Source organism: Leptonotus elevatus, chromosome 12, assembly GCF_054856555.1.
Source record: "Leptonotus elevatus isolate MCC_2025b chromosome 12, RoL_Lele_1.0, whole genome shotgun sequence".
NCBI lineage: Eukaryota > Metazoa > Chordata > Actinopteri > Syngnathiformes > Syngnathidae > Leptonotus > Leptonotus elevatus.
This window is the reverse complement of record NC_141250.1, coordinates 19,115,190-19,134,504: the sequence shown is the minus strand read 5'-3', so window position 1 is coordinate 19,134,504 and position 19,315 is coordinate 19,115,190. Positions and strand designations below refer to the sequence as shown.

At 40.2% G+C, this 19,315-nt stretch overlaps 2 protein-coding genes across 3 annotated transcripts; both read right to left on the bottom strand.

The window, feature by feature from the left end:
* Positions 1 to 158: 158 nt before the first annotated feature.
* On the bottom strand, positions 159 to 5,169 carry tmem237a (transmembrane protein 237a). Its single transcript, XM_086091623.1, has 11 exons — positions 5,063 to 5,169; positions 4,029 to 4,102; positions 3,658 to 3,780; positions 3,272 to 3,371; positions 3,049 to 3,203; positions 2,758 to 2,881; positions 1,518 to 1,709; positions 1,366 to 1,439; positions 989 to 1,076; positions 802 to 923; positions 159 to 350 (listed from the first exon to the last, which is right to left on the bottom strand). Exons 1-11 carry the CDS (start codon positions 5,167 to 5,169, stop codon positions 283 to 285), a joined length of 1,227 nt encoding a protein of 408 aa, XP_085947749.1. The 3' UTR covers positions 159 to 282.
* A 956-nt stretch (positions 5,170 to 6,125) lies between these two features.
* Positions 6,126 to 17,218, bottom strand: LOC147164899 (MAGUK p55 subfamily member 4-like). 2 transcript variants are annotated; one of them, XM_086091622.1, is made up of 22 exons: positions 17,061 to 17,218; positions 15,150 to 15,406; positions 11,225 to 11,275; positions 10,813 to 10,934; positions 10,642 to 10,719; positions 10,465 to 10,548; positions 10,267 to 10,398; positions 10,118 to 10,199; positions 9,951 to 10,036; positions 9,760 to 9,831; positions 9,497 to 9,693; positions 8,631 to 8,707; positions 8,513 to 8,530; positions 8,402 to 8,431; positions 8,264 to 8,284; positions 7,742 to 7,780; positions 7,462 to 7,632; positions 7,035 to 7,115; positions 6,861 to 6,954; positions 6,649 to 6,757; positions 6,435 to 6,569; positions 6,126 to 6,311 (listed from the first exon to the last, which is right to left on the bottom strand). In XM_086091622.1, the coding sequence occupies exons 2-22, from the start codon at positions 15,208 to 15,210 to the stop codon at positions 6,126 to 6,128; spliced, it is 1,926 nt and encodes a 641-aa protein (XP_085947748.1). In that variant the 5' UTR covers positions 15,211 to 15,406; positions 17,061 to 17,218. The 2 variants fall into 2 exon arrangements, with proteins under 2 accessions (XP_085947748.1, XP_085947747.1); XM_086091621.1 differs by having other exon boundaries at positions 6,126 to 6,569.
* Between the last annotated feature and the right edge of the window lie 2,097 nt (positions 17,219 to 19,315).

Sequence of the window (19,315 nt, the reverse complement as noted above, 5' to 3'; positions counted from 1 at the left end):
AATGGCAGTATTAAGTCAACGTGATTTAAAACACATTATGCTTTAAATCACAGTACAATATAAACAGTGCTGTACCTGTAATCATTATTGGATTTAGAGGGCAACAGCGCCACCTCATGCCTAAAAGGTGAAAAAGCGTGGCACAACAATTTGGCTGTCAGACGCTACTTTGTTTATTTCTTAAATTCACAAAATCATAAAGGAAAAAAATGTAAAATACATATAGTACAAAAAAATATTTTAAATATAAATACTGGGAATTGTTGATTTTAGACAAGGTTTTTAGGCTGGGATGTCCAAGTTCTCATCACTTCTGGGATAGCTCTCAACTTCCATGGACATCAAGAACTCTGCAAAGAAGAAAAATAAACGACAATTACACATACAATCATAATAATAATACTATTAGTAACCATCATTTTGGCTTTGACAGGCTCAAGCCCTGGAATTCTCCCAAAAAGGGCTGCTTCAATTTCTTTGACTACTTTCTGTTCAAATTCAGGCATGGGTCCTTGAGACCTTTTCATGCATCCTATCATGATAAACTTTTCTACAAAATTCTGTGTAAATTAATTAAACGTGTGTGAGGGGCTGATTCACAAAACTTCAAACCAAAACGGCGGACTTCCTCTTCAATTTATGGCATAGGTCCTTGAGACTTTTTCGTGCGTAATGTCGTGCTAGACATGTCCACCAAATTTTGCACCAACCAGTGAAACAGGTATCCAGGGCAGATTTTTAAAAAATGTTTTTAGTTTCCACACAATACGGCAACAAAAATGTCCACTTGACTGTACGTACCTTCTGTGTAGTCAATATCCGGCCGCGTGGAGATGACGGCCCAGGCCAGGCCCACCAGCAGTGCCACCACCAGGTTGACCACGATCCACGGTCGCAAGATCTGCTCCTCAGAGCCAGGAGGCCTGCAAGAATATCATTTTGGGGGGATTATTATGTTCCTAAAAAATGCTATTTTTAAACTTCTCACCACAGAGTCTCGTTGGCGGTGGGATAAAGGTGGATGCGATCGCTGGTCATCTGCTGACTGAGGGACAGGATCAACGCGATGAAGTACACTGAGAAGACGACAGAATAATAAATGAAGAACAGAGGTGGTGAATTGATGACGTCGCCCCCAATAGACAATATTGTACCAAAACGGTCAAAATGTTGAACAAATCTTGAAAATGAACTTTTTGATGCCACTCCATGGTAACTCCAAAAACCTTCACATGACTTTAAAATGACCTGAAATTGTACGTATTATGCTAAAATAATAAGTAGCTCTATTTGTGTTGAAATGGCGCTTTTTTTTTTGTTTCGCATTTGCACTATTCAAATGTACCATCGAAGTGTTTGTCTTACAGAAGGAGGCGAGAGCAGCAGGATCCAACGTGATGAAGCCCCTCAGAGCCATGGAGGCCTTGGCCAGGTTGACTCTGCGCGATGTAGAAAATCCAAAATGAAAAAAAAAAAAAAGACTTGACTTGACAGCAAACAGGAAGTGGCGAACGTACCGGTCGAACGCGGACACGGTGCTGATGGCGAGCAGCAGGTAGAGCAGCGACTGCGCGCTGTAGGCCAGAGAGTGATACTGCTGCAGGAGGTTGGCCAGCGTAGACATGTGATCACCTGCTAGCACGTAAACCACGCTCACGTTCCACACCGCGTAGCCTGACAGGAAGCCGTGGCAGAACAGGCCCAGAACCCTGCGATCGCACCACAGTTATAGAAACCGTGCCGCGATACTGAAGCAACGATGCGAAAATGTGATGGCGTTCAATGAGACGACAAAAAAGAAACAACAGCGATACGACGCAATGATGCGATTCAACAAGACTTAACAACCTGACTCAATGCGACTCAAAGATATGAAAAAAGTGATACGAGTCAATAACCCAACTCATTGACATGACTCCATAAATACGACTCAATTACAAGACTCAATAACATAACTTAATATGACTCAGTAACACAAGACTCAATGATACAACTCAATGGCAAGACTCAATATCACGACTCAACCAAATGACTCAATAATACTACTCAATGACGGCTCAACTTTATTAACTCAATATGACTCAAAAACACGACTCAATATGTCTCAATAATGATACGACTCAATGACAAAACTCATTAGCGCGAGTCGGTGATACAAAACGGTACGGCTTGATAATATTTCAATGACACGACTCAATGATACCGCTCAATGACATAACTCAATGATATGACTCAATGATGTGACTCAATACAACTAAATTGATATGGCTCAAAGAAATGATTCAATGACATAACTCAATGATACCGCTCAATGATCTAACTCAATGATACGACTCAATGATACGACTCAATGATACGACTCAACGACAAGACTTAATAACACGACTCAATAAAAAAAAAACTCAATGGCGATCAACTTGATTAACTCAATTACTCCAAAACACGAATCAATGATAAGTCCCAATGATACGACTCAGTGGCAAGACTCATTAGCAGGACTCAATGATACATAACGATGATACAACTTGATATATTTAAATGACACGACTCAATGAGATGATTCATCAGCAACTCGATGATATGACTCATAGATGTGACAATACAACTAAATGGCATGGCTCAATGACACAAATTAATGATCTAACTCAATGACACAACTCAATAATACGGCATAATGACGCGACTCAATAATACGAAACGACGATACAACTCGATGATGCAACTAAATGACACGCCTCAATTATACGACACACATACCTGAAGCTGCTATGGACCTTGATGGCTATGTCTCTGGTGGTCCACATCATCTCCCTGGGCTCCAAGTAATCGTCCGGCTGGTCGGGATGTCGGAACTGCTCCACTCGCTCTGCCTGGAAGCGTCCTATGCATAAACGGCCAGACTTGTCGTTTGAAATGGACGTTAAAGTGCCCTCGGGCTCGCATTGCAAACATCACATGACCAAACCCAAACAACACGTGAGCCGCGACGTTGATGATAATTGTACTTACTTAAAACAAAGTAACATCAAACGTACGATTGCAACTTACTGTTTCTCTCTACAAAAACTCTGCCAACAGGTTGGCTGTTTCCATGCGGGGCGGAGAACAAGGAATGCTGGGGAATGGGCGAGGGGGCGTCCGCCACGATGTCGTCATCTTCAACTCCGAGGTCACTGCCGTGATGCTCTGTGGATTTGGTCTTCCTGCGCAACACAACAAGAATGATTTTGTATGGAAATAAATCAATAAAAGGCTTGAGCTGAATGCCAACCTCTTCTTTTTGGTCCGTTTGGTGACGGCGACCGCGGCTTCCTCCTCGTCCGCTTCGGCCGTGTTCCCGTTTGGCGTGTTGACATGCTTCACCTGCTGATCTGAAAACATAAAAAATAAAAATAAAAAAAAAACATTCGAGCCGTAACCGAAGTTGCGTTTTGACACAGACATTCTTTACAAACAATAACACTAAAATTTTGTGTTGTGTTTAAATAAAATTTAGCCTGAAGGTTGTCATAAAAATGATTTATTACTACCTTTTTAACAGCTAGCCTATCCCACTAAAAATATGACATTTTATCTACAAAATGTCTATATTTGGGCACAAAACTGCCAAAGTTGCCCTCAAAAAGTCTTGTATTGCCGAAAAGCTAACAGACTAACCAATAGTCTGCGTTCTTTTCTTCTTCTTCTTCTTCTGTGGTGCCGCTGCATCGACGAACTCCGGTGTTGCCGCTTCCCTGTTCTGATTGGTCAATTCCTCATTCTCCACCTCCACGCAAACCACTTGAGAAACAAAATAAGCCGATGATGTCATTGTGATTTCATACAGGAACGATGATGTCACTTAAAGTGAATTTGCTTTCCCCTTGTGATACGCATAGCATAGTGGCAGCAATATGCGCAGCATAATTGTAGTACTAGTAGCAACACTAGTAGCTGAAGTAATGCATGTAGCATACCAGCACTACTATCATAGAAGTAGTACCAGCAGTAACACATGTAGCATAGCATAATAGTAGTAACTGACTGACCTTCGCCATCGCCATCGTTGACTTCCTTCTTGGACTTCCTCTTCCTGCCCTTGACTGTTGGCATGGCGACCAGTCTGCCAATCAGTGATCGAGGTCAGTCAATTAGCACTAAACGTTAGCTGTGATTGGATTAGCACTGCCAGAGCAGCTGGTGCTATGCGAACGGCAAAAGTTGTATCAGGTCACGTTTGGTTAAGAGCGAAAGAACATTTCAAGTGGTGAAAGCATGTTAGCATGTGATGACACTTTGCTATGCTAACATGCTAACAATGACATGTTAGAAAGGTGTTAGCATAGCATCTTAAGCAGCTGCTTTGTCTTAAGTATTGACTGTGTTTTGCTATGCCACATGTATTATTACGGGTACAATGCCTATTGCTACAGGGTTTTGAACTATGCTACACATCACTACTGGTTCTACTACTATGCCACATCTACAATGATGCTACACATAAAAGCAATTCTGTGGACACCAATACTATTACTTCAGCTATGCTACATATATTAATAATACTATGCTACACCTATTACCACTTGTACTCATTTTATTCACTCACTACTGTTTCTATTATTACTACTATTACTATTCCTACTGGTACTACTAGTGTGCTACATGTATAACTACTGGTAGAACAAAACCTATGCTACATGGTAGGCTAAGTATACTACTATTACTGCCACTATGCGGAACATATTACTACTAGTATGCTACATGTGTTACTACTAGTAATATTACTAAGCTAAATGTGTTACTACAAGTATGCTACATTAGTACTACTAGTATGACGCATGTATTACTATTGGTACTGCAACTATGTAACATATGCTACTATAGCTATGCTACGTGTTGTACTACAGACACTCGCTAATACTACATGTTTTGCTACCCACTATGCGACAGGTATTACTAATGGTACTACTACTTTGCAACATGTATTGTTAGTTTACTACCAGTGCTACTAGTACTTGTAAATTGTCAATGCAAATAATGATGAAAAAAAAAAGCTAAACATGCTAAAGCTAATGTCACTCACCCGTCCGCGCTGTGCTCAGCTCGTCTTCCCGATGGCGACATGAACGCCGAGGTGAGTGGCAGGTGGACGTGTGCTGAGCCTCTGGGGGAGCTTTGTGATGATGTCATTAGCAAAGCAGCCACCGGCGCTAATCTGAGCAGCAGGAGTCTTCACAAATGATCCGTCCGTGTGTCAAACTGTCGTTATCAAAAGAACTTTAGTCACATTGGATGATTTATTGAAGAAGAAAATAACTACAAATATAAGTAAGTAAAGTAAGAATACTCACCTTTTAAAGGGCAAAAAGGCCAAGAAGGTAGAAAGTCTTCCAATAATGCTAGCTTACGCACAAAAATGTTAAGTTAGAATTTAAAAAAATGACACAAAAGTGCAACATTAGTGCACAAAAAGTTGCATTTGAGCACAGAAGTGTTGAACTTTGTCTGCGCAACACTACATGACTGCCGTAACATTACAAGAATGATATATTTGTCCAAGAAAGTGGTCTTTTTTTCACAGAAATCCACAATTTTGCCACTAAAAGGCTACAGTAGTAAATCCTGTTAGCACTGATTAGCTCCATGTGGCAGATTAGTAGAGAGGGAGAGCGAGTTGTTGTTGTTAGTTAGGTATGTAGGTCGGTCAGTTGCTTGATAGCTAATAGGTGTGAATGTAGGTAGGTTGGTAGTTAGATACTGTAGGTAGATAGGTTAGGGTATATTGGTCGGACATACATCAGTTATGTCAGTAGCCAGTTTGTTGCTAAGCTAAGTATTTATGTTAGTAGCTACATTAGATCGCTTGGTCAGCTGCTACTTGGGTCGCTAGCAAACTATGTAGCTACAAAAGAGTTGTGCTGTTTGTAGCTAACTAGATAACTAGGCATGGTAAGTCAGTAACTAGGAGAACAAAACAACATGTTGGCTTTGATCTTTAATACGTCCGTACAGGTAATTAAGTTACCATGTCTGAATGTTCACACATAACCTGCGGGTGGCGCTAGCTGCTAGTCACTGACAGCAGTATATACAGTACGATATACTCGCTATAGTTTCCTGTGAGGCTAGTCCATATTAGCGTCCAGCTAGTCCTGGGCTCGGGTCCAGCTGACGGGTATCCAGTTTGCGTCCTCCTGCGCCCGCTGGACGGCGGCATGTAGGTTAGCGCAGGTGTCGTTTAGCTGCTCGTTGACTAGCGCCTCGTCAAACAAATGTTTGTACTTCTGCTCCATCTGCCGAGACGACTCTTCCAGGTCCGCAAGGTCTTGCTTCTGTAGCAAATACACAGCTGTGGTTAGCCAGCTAAAAAGGTATTTGGGTAGGTTATGCGCTAGATAGGTAGCTAGCTGGGGTAGGTCTGTTTCACGGTAACTCGATAGACTGCTCAATCTTACAGTTACGTTTCTATTGTGCAGGTAACTGCAAATGAATCTGGCGTTCCCTCCAGTTTGAGTGAGTTTCTCCAAGCTGGGAGCTTTGAGGAAGATCACGTACGGCTTGTACTTCCTGGTCCTCAACGGAGGAATGTTCTACAACATGACAGACACTCTGTAAAAACACTTAAATGTATTAATACTGGTACTTCTACTGTGCTGCGTGTATTCCTACATGTGGTTCAATGTCAATAATGCACACATGTCCCCGTTTGATGACCTCATTGATGGCGTCGATACTGGTACCGTACTTGTGGCCCTTATACTCGCCGTAGTCAACAAACCTGCACAAAGACAAACTTCAGTCAGTTCTGTGTAAAATCACATGTAAAATAAAAAAAATAATTGCATGTATAAATAAAATGTAAAATCCAAAGAGAATCTCACCTGCGGCTGCACACCATGTAGTCAAAGAGTTCTTTGTTGACAAAGTGGTACTCTCTGCCTGTCTGCTCCCGCGCTCTGATTGGTCGGGTGGTGTCTGCGGCAGCCAATCACAACAGAAATGGTTCGGTCATTCACTGGTTTCCTGTGCGTTCATGTGCAGTGGTCATAGCGTACGTGGTATAGGTCCCTCGAAGGTCTCCGGGTTGAGTTTGATGAGGGTCTGTCTAAGCTCGTTGGCGCCTACTCCTGACGCACCTGTCCGGAACCCACGAAATGGACAATAAGACAAAAAAGACACAAAAGCCCAAAGTGTTTACAAACGTGACCAAAATGCCATGTATGTGTTTGTTAGCTATCGAGCATGTTACTTTCTGCCTCGCGGAGGAGGCTGAACAAAAACAGACATTAACAGGATAATAACAAATTATCGAACAACAAACTGACTGACTGACAAACTAACTGGCAGCGTTACCAACAGATGAACCGACTAACATTAACAGACTAATGGCCTAACTAACAAACCAACAAAATGACTGACAAACTGAGGGCTGAAGTTGTCCATCTTTTAGATGTTTCCCTCCTCTGACAATGCTCTTCTCACCTACGAGGATGATGAGCCTGTGGCGGTCCTGTGGGGGGCGTCGGTAGAGGACCACTTCCTCGTAGGGCGTGGCCACAGTGGTGCAGGAGGAGGTGTTGATGCTGGTGCAGGACTGCCGCCTCATCTTGGACAGCGACTTTCTCAACAGGCAGAAACTCTGACGGAAACCCGCTGAGGGTGGCATTTATTTCGTGACGTTTTTAATGCAGCGAAAATTTTTACTAGAATTACGTACGATGACAAAAAAAAAATCAACAGATTTAAAAATGAGTCATCTTACCGTGGTAGAGCTCATCAGCAAACTCTAATAAGTCTGACTCTGAAAAATATGACAACACATCACACTGCCTTACAACATCACAACAAATAACTGTCTGACTGACCTACTAACTACATGATAACCAACCAATTAACTCAGACTGACTTACCAATACCGAACAAACTAACTTACTAATTCATTCTGGGGACTTCGCCTCAGAATTCCTAACAAACTAGTAACTGACTACCAGACGAACTGAATGACTGATTAACCCACCCACGTACCATCTGATTATCTGACTACTAACTAACGGACTGATTAACAGTCCGACCAATTGACAGACTGACTGACTGACCAAACAGGCAACTGACTAACTCATTTGTAACTGATTGGCCCCAGCAACAAACCAACTGATCTGATTATCTGACTACTAGATAACTCCTAACTAGCTACTAATAATTAATGAACAAACTGCCTGAATGGACAAGCAAACAACTGACCAACTAACCATCTAGCTATCTGACTGACTAGAGACTTACCTACCAAAATGTGTTTCTTCCTTAACTGGTGGACAAAAACACACACGAAAGCCATTTTGTTAATTTTGGAATCAAAAGTCGACAAGGCGTCCTGTAACAAAATTGTATTCATGCATATGAAGTATGCAGAATGTTGTATTACCTGAAGTGCATTTGTCTTGCATTTTCTCCCCTGAAACAAAAAAAGATTAAGTGTACAAAATCATATAATCTATTATAATTGTGTCGATATATGTGTGCCATTATGACCCACCATTATCAGCTATGGTGACTTTATCAGCATCATGCAGGCCAGGGACAAACAGAGTGTCAAAATACTTGCAACAGCTCTGTGTATATGATTGGTGGTGATGTCATGAGACGCTCCTCACCTGCTTTGCTGCCTTCCCCGCCACACTCCTCCTTGTCATGCTTAACATCCTTACACTCCTTCTGCTCCTTCGTCTTACTGATGACATCATCACAAACAATACAATACATTATGTGTGTTGTAGAAAACCCATCACAATCACATGTAACACCTTACATGGTCATAGGACATGTCACAATTTGGGTTAGTTAGTTAGTTAGTTAGTTGGTTAGTTAGTTAAGGAAGGTAGTGGGGCATTCAGTAATTTCATGAGATGGTAAGTAGGAAGGCAGGCAAGTAGGTAGGTCAGTCCAGCCACCAGTCCATTGGGCCATTGCTAGAATGTTGGTAGTTAGTTGTTAGGTTATTTACTTTGACTACTTGCATTTAGTCAATTGGTTGGTTGTTCAGTCAGTCTCTAAGTAGATTTATTTACTTAGTTTGTTAATTAGTTGGGTAGGTAGTTGGTTGGTTGGTCTGTCAGGTAAATAGGTAGTTAGTTAATCACATAAGCAGTTTGTTCATTAGGTACAGTGGACGTAGGTATCTAGTAGGAAGTAGGTTGATAACTTGCTAGATACCGATGTGTAAATTGTTAGCTAGCTCATTAGGTAGGCACTCATTTAGTCATTGTGTTAGTTAGGTAGTTTGCTAATTAGCTAGTCCAGCTGTCCATGAGTTAGTTAGTTAGTGCCAAGTAACCTTCCAGTCAGTCAATATTTTTGTTAGGTGGTTAGTCAGTCAGTATACCAGTTAGTTGGTTAGTTAGCTAGTTAGTTAGTTAGTTTGTGACAAGTAACCTTCCAGTCAGTCAATATGTTTGTTAGGTAGTTAGTCAGTCAGTATACCAGTTAGTTAGTTAGTTAGTTAGTTAGTTAGTTAGTTAACCTCTTCAACGTGGCGGCCGACGGAATCAATCCGGCAAAGGAGGCTGAGCTGGTCACCTTCCTGGCCTGCCACCACCGTCCATCTGACTGGTCCAAGACCTCCAGCACTTCCCCCTTAGTGAAGATAATTCCCACGTCAGGGCAGGGCATGGACGAGTCCTGCAGGGGGCAGTAGTCCACCATGGCCCTCATGTAGACCTCACACAGGAGAAAAAGATACTCAGCACACATCTCACACATGGAGTTCTGCTGAAGGTTTCTCACTGGTTTGTTGATGCTGCTCAGCTGGCAAGTGTTTGGAACTACTTTGAAGAGGATGGTGCCCTCAGACCGCATCTGAGCACACAGATGAGTAACGTGAAAAATCACATTAGGAACTGGAGGACAAATGGCGAGCATGAGAATCAAGAGGAAGATGACACGTGAGAAAAATGTGGTGATGCTAGCAGACCAACCAGAATCTGAATGACCTGCTCCGGTTCCAACCCCACCAGTGGCTTCCCATCCACTTCCATCAAAAGATCTCCAGGATGGAGAAGACCTGACACACAATTTTTTTTTTACTGCACATCTGAACCATTGTGTCACACACGCACTAACAAAAGCGCACACACATACACACCACTGCGGTCCGCAAGTCCTCCACGAATCACCCTGGCGATAAAAATCTCCCCCGTCTCCTTGTCCTTCCTTATGGTGGCCCCCTGACACACAATGAGGACTAATGGCATTGCTGGTCTCCACTCAAAGCGTCTTCAGTTGAGTTCTTACCAGAGGTTGTTCATTCTTAGCCAGACAAACGACCCTCACGACCTCTTGATCTTCAGACAGCCCATCGGGTAGTGGAGCCAAGACGGGTCCGAAGTCTGCTTGAGCCACGGCGTCATGGCAGGATAACAAGGCCTGACACCAGGAGAGCCACAGTCAGGATGGTTAGGGTTGGGCTTAAGGACCTACTAGATGGAGGACCTTCACGTGTGGAGAGCTGAGGAGGATCTGAAGCTCTGTGGCCTCCACAGAAGGAGTCTGGACCGTATGGAGGACGCCCTGGACCTCAAGAACAACACGAAACAGGACCCAGAGTTGATTTGCCGTTTAGTTATTAGTCATTTAATTCTAATTGTTGTAGTAATTGTTGGCGACAACCTCATGTGAGAGTCCCAAAGCATGACACAGGAAAGGGCTGGGCCAGTGTCTCTTGAATGTGAGCAGGCACTCGTAAATCTGGAGATGGAGTAGACAGGAAGTGATGTCATAAGATGACAGGGACGTGCGGGCACCCCCCCCCCGTGCCCATCTTCCTGGTTGGAGTCGTACCTGCAGCAGGGCATGCAGCCACGGAGCGCTCAAGAGTTTGGGAAGAAAATGAGCGCCAGTGACGTTTCTACAGACGGCCTCGCTGACATCCTCCACCACCATCGACAACACCTCAATGACGCCTGTGCACACACAATATTTGGTAGTTGTATTGGTTGGTTAAAATCTCTGAATGACAAATAAGTTATCTTAAAATGGCGGCTTAAAGCTTTAAGCAAAAATTGCCATTTTCAGGCATGGTTCCACTCATGACAGGCATAACCAAAACATTCAAATTTAAATTATTTGTAATTTAGCATTATATGTGGTTCAAATTTGTTAGCCGTCAAATTTAACAATGATGAAAAAAATATGTTTACTAAAATGGCGTCTTCCTAGATAAATGAAGGACTTCCTGTTGTGTGATTCCTACCATCCTCCTCAGTGTGCGTCATGACAACTGTCCTGTCACCATCAGCTTGCCCTGGAAAACAAAGCACGTCGACGTTTAATACTCGAACATGGTTCAACTTCGAAGTCCAACTACGTGTAGAAGCATTTTGTACCACCAGGAAGCGCCATAGGACTACACGGACGCAAATAGTGTTGCGCTTCCGTCAGCGGGGCTCTAAATGTGGATCCATGCAAAGTGTTCTTTTCTTAGCCTCATTCCAAGAACTGTCTCAGTTCTGATGAGTGACAAGATTCTTCGTTTGACTGAAAGTTACGGGATAACATGTTTGTTTTATCCATGCGACTTTATCAGCAACTGGAACTTTTATTATTATTTATTTTTTAATAGCTCCAGTAAGCTATATGACTGAATTCGGTCATTAATATTCATGTATGATTAAGGGGGTGAAAAAAATAAAAAACATCAACAAAAGAAAATCTGTATCTGTATCCCCGCCCATAATTTTAATTATTCACTTGTTAAAAAGCACATCAGAGTTTCATCTCTATCGTTTGTTTTACATTCTTATTAGGGGTGCAACAAAAACCAAGTCGATTGGAGTTAAAAGATGTGAAGGCATCAATTCGAACAAATTGTTTCAATTAAAATGTACCGTCCTTGAATATATTGCACAATACTGACTATTCTATTTATTTATTTATTTTTGCGTGAAATTGATAGACAACGTTCAAAGCCACAAGAGTCAATCGTAAGGTAACCAGTCATGCGTAAAATAAAAATAAAAGTAGTTTTTTTCCATAACTGATGAGAGCCACGGGAACACGGCTTTGTGTCATGTGACCTGTCACTGCATAAAATTATGGCGATCCCCACCTTAGTATTCTATAAATATTCAAGTTGGAAACATTTCAATCCATACTAATAGTGAAACTTTTTTTTAACTACAAAAAACATAGCAATTTAAAATTGTTCACATTTTTCACATTCTTTAGCCTGCTACGGTTAGCATTTAGCTCAAAGTAGCATTGAAGGACGTGTGTCAAAAGTGTCGACTCACCTCATGATCGTCTTGCTGAATACTCACGCTGATGTTTGCTGTTTGAATGCCAGAGTTACTTAAAACAGCCACTAATCCTTAAGCTTTTAAACTCTCTCTTGAACACACGCGCAAACATACACGCGTACGCATTTTGTAATTTGGAACAGAGACCACGAGAGGGCAATGTTGTTGTTGTTGTTTTTTAAGTCTGCTATTCTTGCCTAAAAACTCGGTGTTACATATATTGAGCCTGTATTAATGAAAGCATATTTTACAAATTAACAAATCATTTTTTGTTTTTCACATTTTAAGAAAAATACTCAATTAAATTTTTTTAATAATGAAATACATGGTTTAAAAATGTGTAAATAATATATTCATTTTGCATTACTGCTGTGTAAGTAGCTTAAATGATTTTGTATTTTACAATTATGTTGAAAATAGTGTATAATATACTTTACTGTCATGAACCTTTTTTTTTGGGGGGGGGGGGGGGGGTTCATGATCATGATTGTCTTTGCTGGTTGAGTGCTAGAGAGCCCAAGCATGCTTTTAATGTGGCGTCCATTTTGGCTCAAGTTGAAACTCCTGAGCATCCAACAAGATTTAGTTTTTATGTTTATTTATTTAGTTAACGAGTGCACAAGGGAAATAAGCGTGAACAATAAAGGATGTACATACAGTATAAGAGACGCACGTAGCAGAGGCACCGAGCTAATATAACCTAACGACTTCATTACAAAAGCATCACGTGATGCATCATAACTGACCACGTCGGAAAGTCTCAAAGGAATAGTCAGGTTTTGTTTCCCACCCCAAGACGACAAATCAGATATTTTTAAACAAGGAAAAACTCGGATTCTTACTGAGGAAAAAAAAAAGTCAAATATTCAAGACTAAAGTCAGATAATTTGTGTAAAAATTGTAATCGTAATTAACAATCAAATTATACGGAGTGGTTTTAGAGGAAAAATTATACTAGTCCAAGAAAAAAATGTAATCTTATGAGATTAAAGTCGTATTTTTTTTAGATCCAAAATCAATCAAGAAAGTTTTAATTTCACAAGAATAAAGTCATATTATTTTCAGATAAAATTTGTATGTGTCTGACAAAATGAGGTAATTTAAGATTTTTTTTAATTGACAATTTTTTTTAAAAGACATCTAACATTATTCTCTAAAATGCGACTTTTTTTTTTTAATGCACTGCCAGTGTGTCCCTAAAAAAGTGTCCAAATGGATGGTTTGGCTGCGGACCAAAAGGGGGCACTGTGGCTCCAAATAGATTTAATGAATGAATGAATTAATTTATTTAAAAAAAATCTTTTCAACAAGTCTGATGTCCAAAAAGACAAAGTGCTTTGCGGAGTTTTGAATGTACACAAATAAATACACACATGAATAAAAAATAAATAAATAATAAAAGAAAAGACAACAATTGTAATAATTAATTTAAAATTAAAACAATTAGAAATTAACATTCAGGAAAAAAATTTTTTTTACTTGATTAAAATTAATTGTTTAAAATAATAGAATAAAAATGCAGAAAGTTAAAAAAAAAAGAAATTTGTGAAAAAAGTACATTAAGAAAGCAAAATGACAAATTACATAATACAATTTTAATATAATTAAAACATATATTTCTTATTGAATAAGTAAGTAAATAATAATAGTAACAATAATAATAATAATAATAATTTTCAATTAAAAAATAATTTACAAAATGTAACAAATATTTATACAATCTACAAAATAAAAAATTAAAAGGGTAATAAACATCACATAACATTGTAACATGTAAAATAATAAATTGAAAATACGTTAAAATGTCTTTAATTGACAAAAACACCACAATCCTTTATTTGATTAAAACCACCATTAAATTTACACCATACATAAGTTACAATATTGTATTCTTTCATTTTAATCAGAAAAACTTGGACAATGCCCGCTATATTTTGAAAATAAATGAATCACACACTTACATACGCGCACACGCACACACACACGCACACACCTGATCAATGCTAATGGAGTCTACCCTGCCCGGTAACAAGAGCCGGCCTGTGTGTGTGTGTGTGTGTGTCTGTGTGTGTTGTATGTGTGTGCCATGACAAGCATGCTAATGGCACACTTACACACGTGTAAGGACAAGCAACATTTACGCCACGTGCTAATGGCTAACTTACATGCGTGTGACACGTAAAGGGCATGTTGGACTCGACCCAGCAGCTGTCACTCCCCCATTCAAAATAATCCATACAGTCAAAAGCAACAACAGGATGTTCTCCTTAATGGACTTTTACTTTGTAAGGAAACACAGGAAATGGGAAATCATAGTTTTGAAGGAAACTTACAGAGTGGGGTGTGGGAGGGTTAAGTTTGCGATTTTAAATTCATTTATTTAAGAAAAGAAGGACAACGAGGTAGGAGAAAGGAAGGAAGGAAGGATGGATGGGCAAAAGTAAGTAGAAATGGAAGAAGGAAGGAAAAAGGATTGATGGAAGGAAACAAGGACGGTATGCAGATAAAGAAGGAAGGAAGGATGGATGGATGGAAGGGCAGGGGAAAAGGTGCAAAGGAAGGAAGGGACAAAGGACGGAAAGTTGCAGAAAAAGATGAATAAAAGGACGAGATGAATGATAGATGGAAGGAAGGTGATGAGGATGGAAGGAAAAGGAAAAGTGGGGAATGAAGAATGGAGGGAAGTGAGGAGGTAGGAAGGTGCATGGAAGAAAAGGAAGAATAAAGGTAAGGGAGGACAAGCAAAATGTAAAAATGAAGGAAGGAAAGACAGAAAGAAATAAGGAAGGACGGAAGGAAGAAAGGAAGGAAGGAAAGAAGAATGAATAAAGTAAAGATGAAGTGGAGAAAGAAGTCTCCTTGTAATGAAGTCTCCTCTACCTTGGACGATGACTCTGCTTGCTCCCTGGGGGAGGTAATGGAAACTTCTGAATGAGAGCATAAAACACACTGAAGGTCCATCCCGAGTTTCCTTCAACTTTAGCACTTGGGCTCTTCTTTAACGGCTCTTTTGCCCTCTTCCTTCTAAGCTCAGTCCATCTTTCTTCCCCATCTTCCTCTTTTTCCCCCCTTTTCTCTTCATCCCCTCTTCCTCCTCTTCCTCCCCCTCAGCGGGGTTATTGATGAGCTGGTGTTCTCTGCAGCAGACAAGAAACAGAAACCTCTGCAAACTGCTTCCCCTGCCTTCAGGCAGGTGACCAGCTGTGTGTGTGCGTGAGAGATCTAATATGGCCCTTTGTGAGCGGATAGAGTATTTAATTGTAGAAATATTGAAAAAAAGTACCCATCGGAGTAAAAATTTATCGTTTCGTGGGCAAAATAAAGTGTGGTAAAGCTAAACGCATGGCAAAATGTATATGCCTTTTTATGCAGCTGTATTTTGAGAAAATGTGGTTTTGATGGCAAAAAACAAAGTGAAAATGTGTTTTCATCTCTAAGTCAAAATTCTGTGTTTTCAGAGAACAACATCTTAGCCTAATATTTAATATGTCTTTTTGCTCAAGTCTGAGTAAAATTCAATAACTTTGCTGGCCAAGTATTTAATTTTCAATATACAGTAGTTTAGATATATATATTTTTTATACATTACGTAGTTTTTATGTGAGGAAAGTATAGCATTTTGTCTGCAAAAATTTACTTTTTGTTGTCAATTAAAAAACAAAACAATTCCAAAGGCAAAATATGACATTTATACTGTCGTGACAGCTTTAGAGCGCCTCGTTGTCAGCCATGAGTGCATGCAAGTAATCAAGAGAAGGCGGAAAAAAGAGAGGGTGAAAAAAACAACAACCAAGCATGACAGCCAGCGTGTGGACAGAGGCTTAACATTGACGTGGTTGCTTTAGAGTGCCTTGTTGTCAGCTATGAGTGTGTACACTTTAGGCGGATATACGTATTTTCACAGCTCGAATGAGTAGTTAGAAGTGGTAACATTTATTTTTCTTGGTCAAAGGGGAGAGGCACAGATAGTACGCTACGTATGCTAGTGTGCTGCAGCAACCCAGGTATTTTGTTGTTCCTATGCGGCGGCCATATTGGTAAGGGCAACTTTCCCAACGAAGGTAATGGTTGGACATTGCAAATAAGTAGCTTGCTCATTTCTCAACTAATTTTCATGAGGTTGTCAATACCAAAATGTGTTTTTAATATTGTGCATTTGAAATAAAAAGTATGTTATTATTATTATCATTATTTTATTTATTTTTTACCTGTGAAAAGTTATTCTGTTATGTCCTTTTTCATTCGAGTTCATTTTTATTTCATTTTGACGAGTGTTTTTTAAATGTAGCTATTTTTAGATTGTTTTTTTAGAATGGTTCACTTGTTTTTATTTTTTTTGGAAAATGCTTCCTTTTGGTTTAGGTTTCTAATTTAGTTTTAGTTTTAGATTTAGTTTTTTAGAAGGAGTATTAGTTGAGTGGGAGATTTAAAAAAAAAGAAGGTCACGATAAGTATTGTGCAATCAAGTAAACTGCAATTTTTTAACAACTGTTTGACTCTCCTTATGCAGTCATAATTAAATACATTTAAAATCAAAACATCATTAACAAAATCTCTTTTTAGGGTAAAAATTGTGTTTTTGAGCTGAAACAGAACACTTTCATAGCCCAAAGGATCCTTTTTATGATTAAATTGTAAGTTTATGGGAAACTAGTACCACTTTTCTATGAAAATATATGATTGAGAGGCAAACTGTAGCTTTTTTTTTTTGTGTGTGCGATAATGCAAATTTCTGTGTCAACCGTTGCATTTTTTTCTGCGCAAATATTGAACTTTTGTAGTCAAACATACCATGCGAAGATTTATGGACGAAGGAGCTGATGACATTCGAGGAGGTGGAAGTGGGTCAGGGAGGAGGAGAAGGTGTCTCCAGCGAAGAAGATTTATGTGCGACGCCTCTTCTTCCTCTTCTTCTTCTACTTCCAGGGAGGAAGTGAGGTGGTGGGGGGTCACGGAGGGTGGGACGAGGGGGGGGGGGGGGGGCATCGCTATCGAAACTAAATGAGAGTGTCAGGTCGCTGTTGAATTGGACCCGGGGCGACGCCACGGAGGAAGAAGTGGGCCATGCAGGAAGAGGAGGAGGAATGATGGAGGGCTGGGCTAGAAAAGGGTCCAGGCGTTAGAGGGGGGGGGGGGATTAGTGGGGGGGGGGGTGCAGTGTGTAGGCTTTTAGATGATGTCAGTCCCTGGTGGAGCCTGGCTGGCGTCCGCTGGTCCGGAATTAATGCTGGATGATGAACACTCTCACTGACCAACTGACTGGCAAGGCAAAAAAAAAAAAGTTATTATTGTTATTACCATGATTGACTCGATACACTTTTGAAGTTCAACCTGCATCGACCAGCCATGACATCAAACTGGCAACCATTCCTAATACTTTGACCACCTAGAGTGCATGTGTGGAATAAGATGTCCATAAAATCTTGGGGTTGAAAATGTCAAGATTTACCACAAAAATTCTAAATATACACACAAACAGTGAGCAAAGCAGCGTGTGTGTGCGTGTCAGCTGCACTCCTGTGGTCATGTGGCACACGAACCATGAACCACAGGTGGTTCAGACGTGACACGGAGGACACATCTGGATGTTTGTGCGAACACGTGCACACACAGACACGCACACACACACACAAAGGGGTTTTATAAAAGGTGATAAACACAAGCTAAAGGTCCCAGTAGAAAGGTGTCATGGCGACGGCGCGCAAACATTATGAGGTCCAATGAGACGCTGACTTGTTTATTACTACTGTAGATGGATGGCTGGATGGATCAATTGATAGAATGATAGATAGATCAATTAATCGAAAAGAAAAACATTTTTCCTCTAACACAAAAATCATGGAAACATTTTATTTTTCTCCCAAAGAAACGTAAAAAATCCTGAAAAAATCATATTCAAATAAATAAAGAAAAATCCAGTTATCTACCCACAAAAAAATAATTACTACATTAAAAATATTTTCCAAATCAATTGTGACAAATTCCATTTTTCGAATCGTCTCCAGTTTCAGTTTCAAAATTAATCTTGTCGCCCCCAAAGATCAGAAAATAAATTCAAATTTTCGAAAAAATAAATAATGAAATTATTTTTTTTAACGGCCCCCATAAATCAGGATATTTTTGCCTGGGAGAGAGAAATTAAAAAATCCTGACTTCCAAAAGAAATGCCATGAAAAAAAAAAGGTTTTTGTCCAAATCTTGAAAAAAAAATGTAGCTTGTGAAAAATGAAAAATTCATGTTTGATGGTAGGTGGAACACATTTTCCCCAGAAAAATAATGAAAAATTCCAGCCAGTCTTTCTCCAATAATCAAGATTTATTCCAATTTAGCCAGAAAAATTACCCAAAATGCAATTCACAAAAAACAAAAAAAAATATCTGGTACCACTTTGTTTGCAATGCGAGGATTTGACCAAATTCATCCTCCCAATTAGACCCACTTCTCTCTCCTGATCTTACACAATCTTAAATTTAACTGTACAATTCAACTACTGTGTGTGCGTTTAACCGTTACTCGAAATAGACTGCAAGCGCGAACATCCTGTGCACTCACTGACGGACATCAGGGGACACTCAAGACAAAATAGGAAACATTTCCTGTCTCCCACCACATTGATGTAAACGTTTACTATCCCAGCTGTCATGTGCATGCCACGGCAACAGAGGGCGCTATAATGAATCATTTGGCCAGTGAGCATCCAGACACATAATGGCAAATTCTATGGCCTGTGTCGCCATTACGCAAACTGCGCGTATGCTAGCGTGAAGCTACTAACGCCTCGTTTAATCCCCTTGAAAAGAACACGTTGGACACAGTCCACCGGTAATAGATTGTGTGTGTGTGTGTGTGTGCTAGCTATGATGTATTAGCAGCTGTCAATCACGGGACGAGAAGGTAATGACGCGGCTACATGTTTGTGGCGTATAAACGCGCATTATCCAGGGCGGCCATCAAAGGAAGGTCACTGCGGAGATGTTTTATGGCCTCATAAAAGTAGATAACGTCTCTCTTCTTCTGCTACACACCTCCATTGTTTATACACACG

Coding starts and splice junctions, on each gene's coding strand:
- tmem237a (XM_086091623.1), bottom strand. CDS start 5,169: ATGACATCATCACAAAGCTCCCCCAGAGGCTCAGCACACGTCCACCTG. Junction 1,077..1,365: donor TGCTGCTCTCGCCTCCTTCT/GTAAGACAAACA, acceptor TCGTCTTCTCAG/TGTACTTCATCGCGTTGATC. Junction 351..801: donor GGATATTGACTACACAGAAG/GTACGTACAGTC, acceptor TCTTCTTTGCAG/AGTTCTTGATGTCCATGGAA.
- LOC147164899 (XM_086091621.1), bottom strand. CDS start 15,210: ATGCTCTCATTCAGAAGTTTCCATTACCTCCCCCAGGGAGCAAGCAGA. Junction 10,935..11,224: donor GACGCACACTGAGGAGGATG/GTAGGAATCACA, acceptor GTGTGTGCACAG/GCGTCATTGAGGTGTTGTCG. Junction 10,200..10,266: donor CTAAGAATGAACAACCTCTG/GTAAGAACTCAA, acceptor ATTGTGTGTCAG/GGGGCCACCATAAGGAAGGA.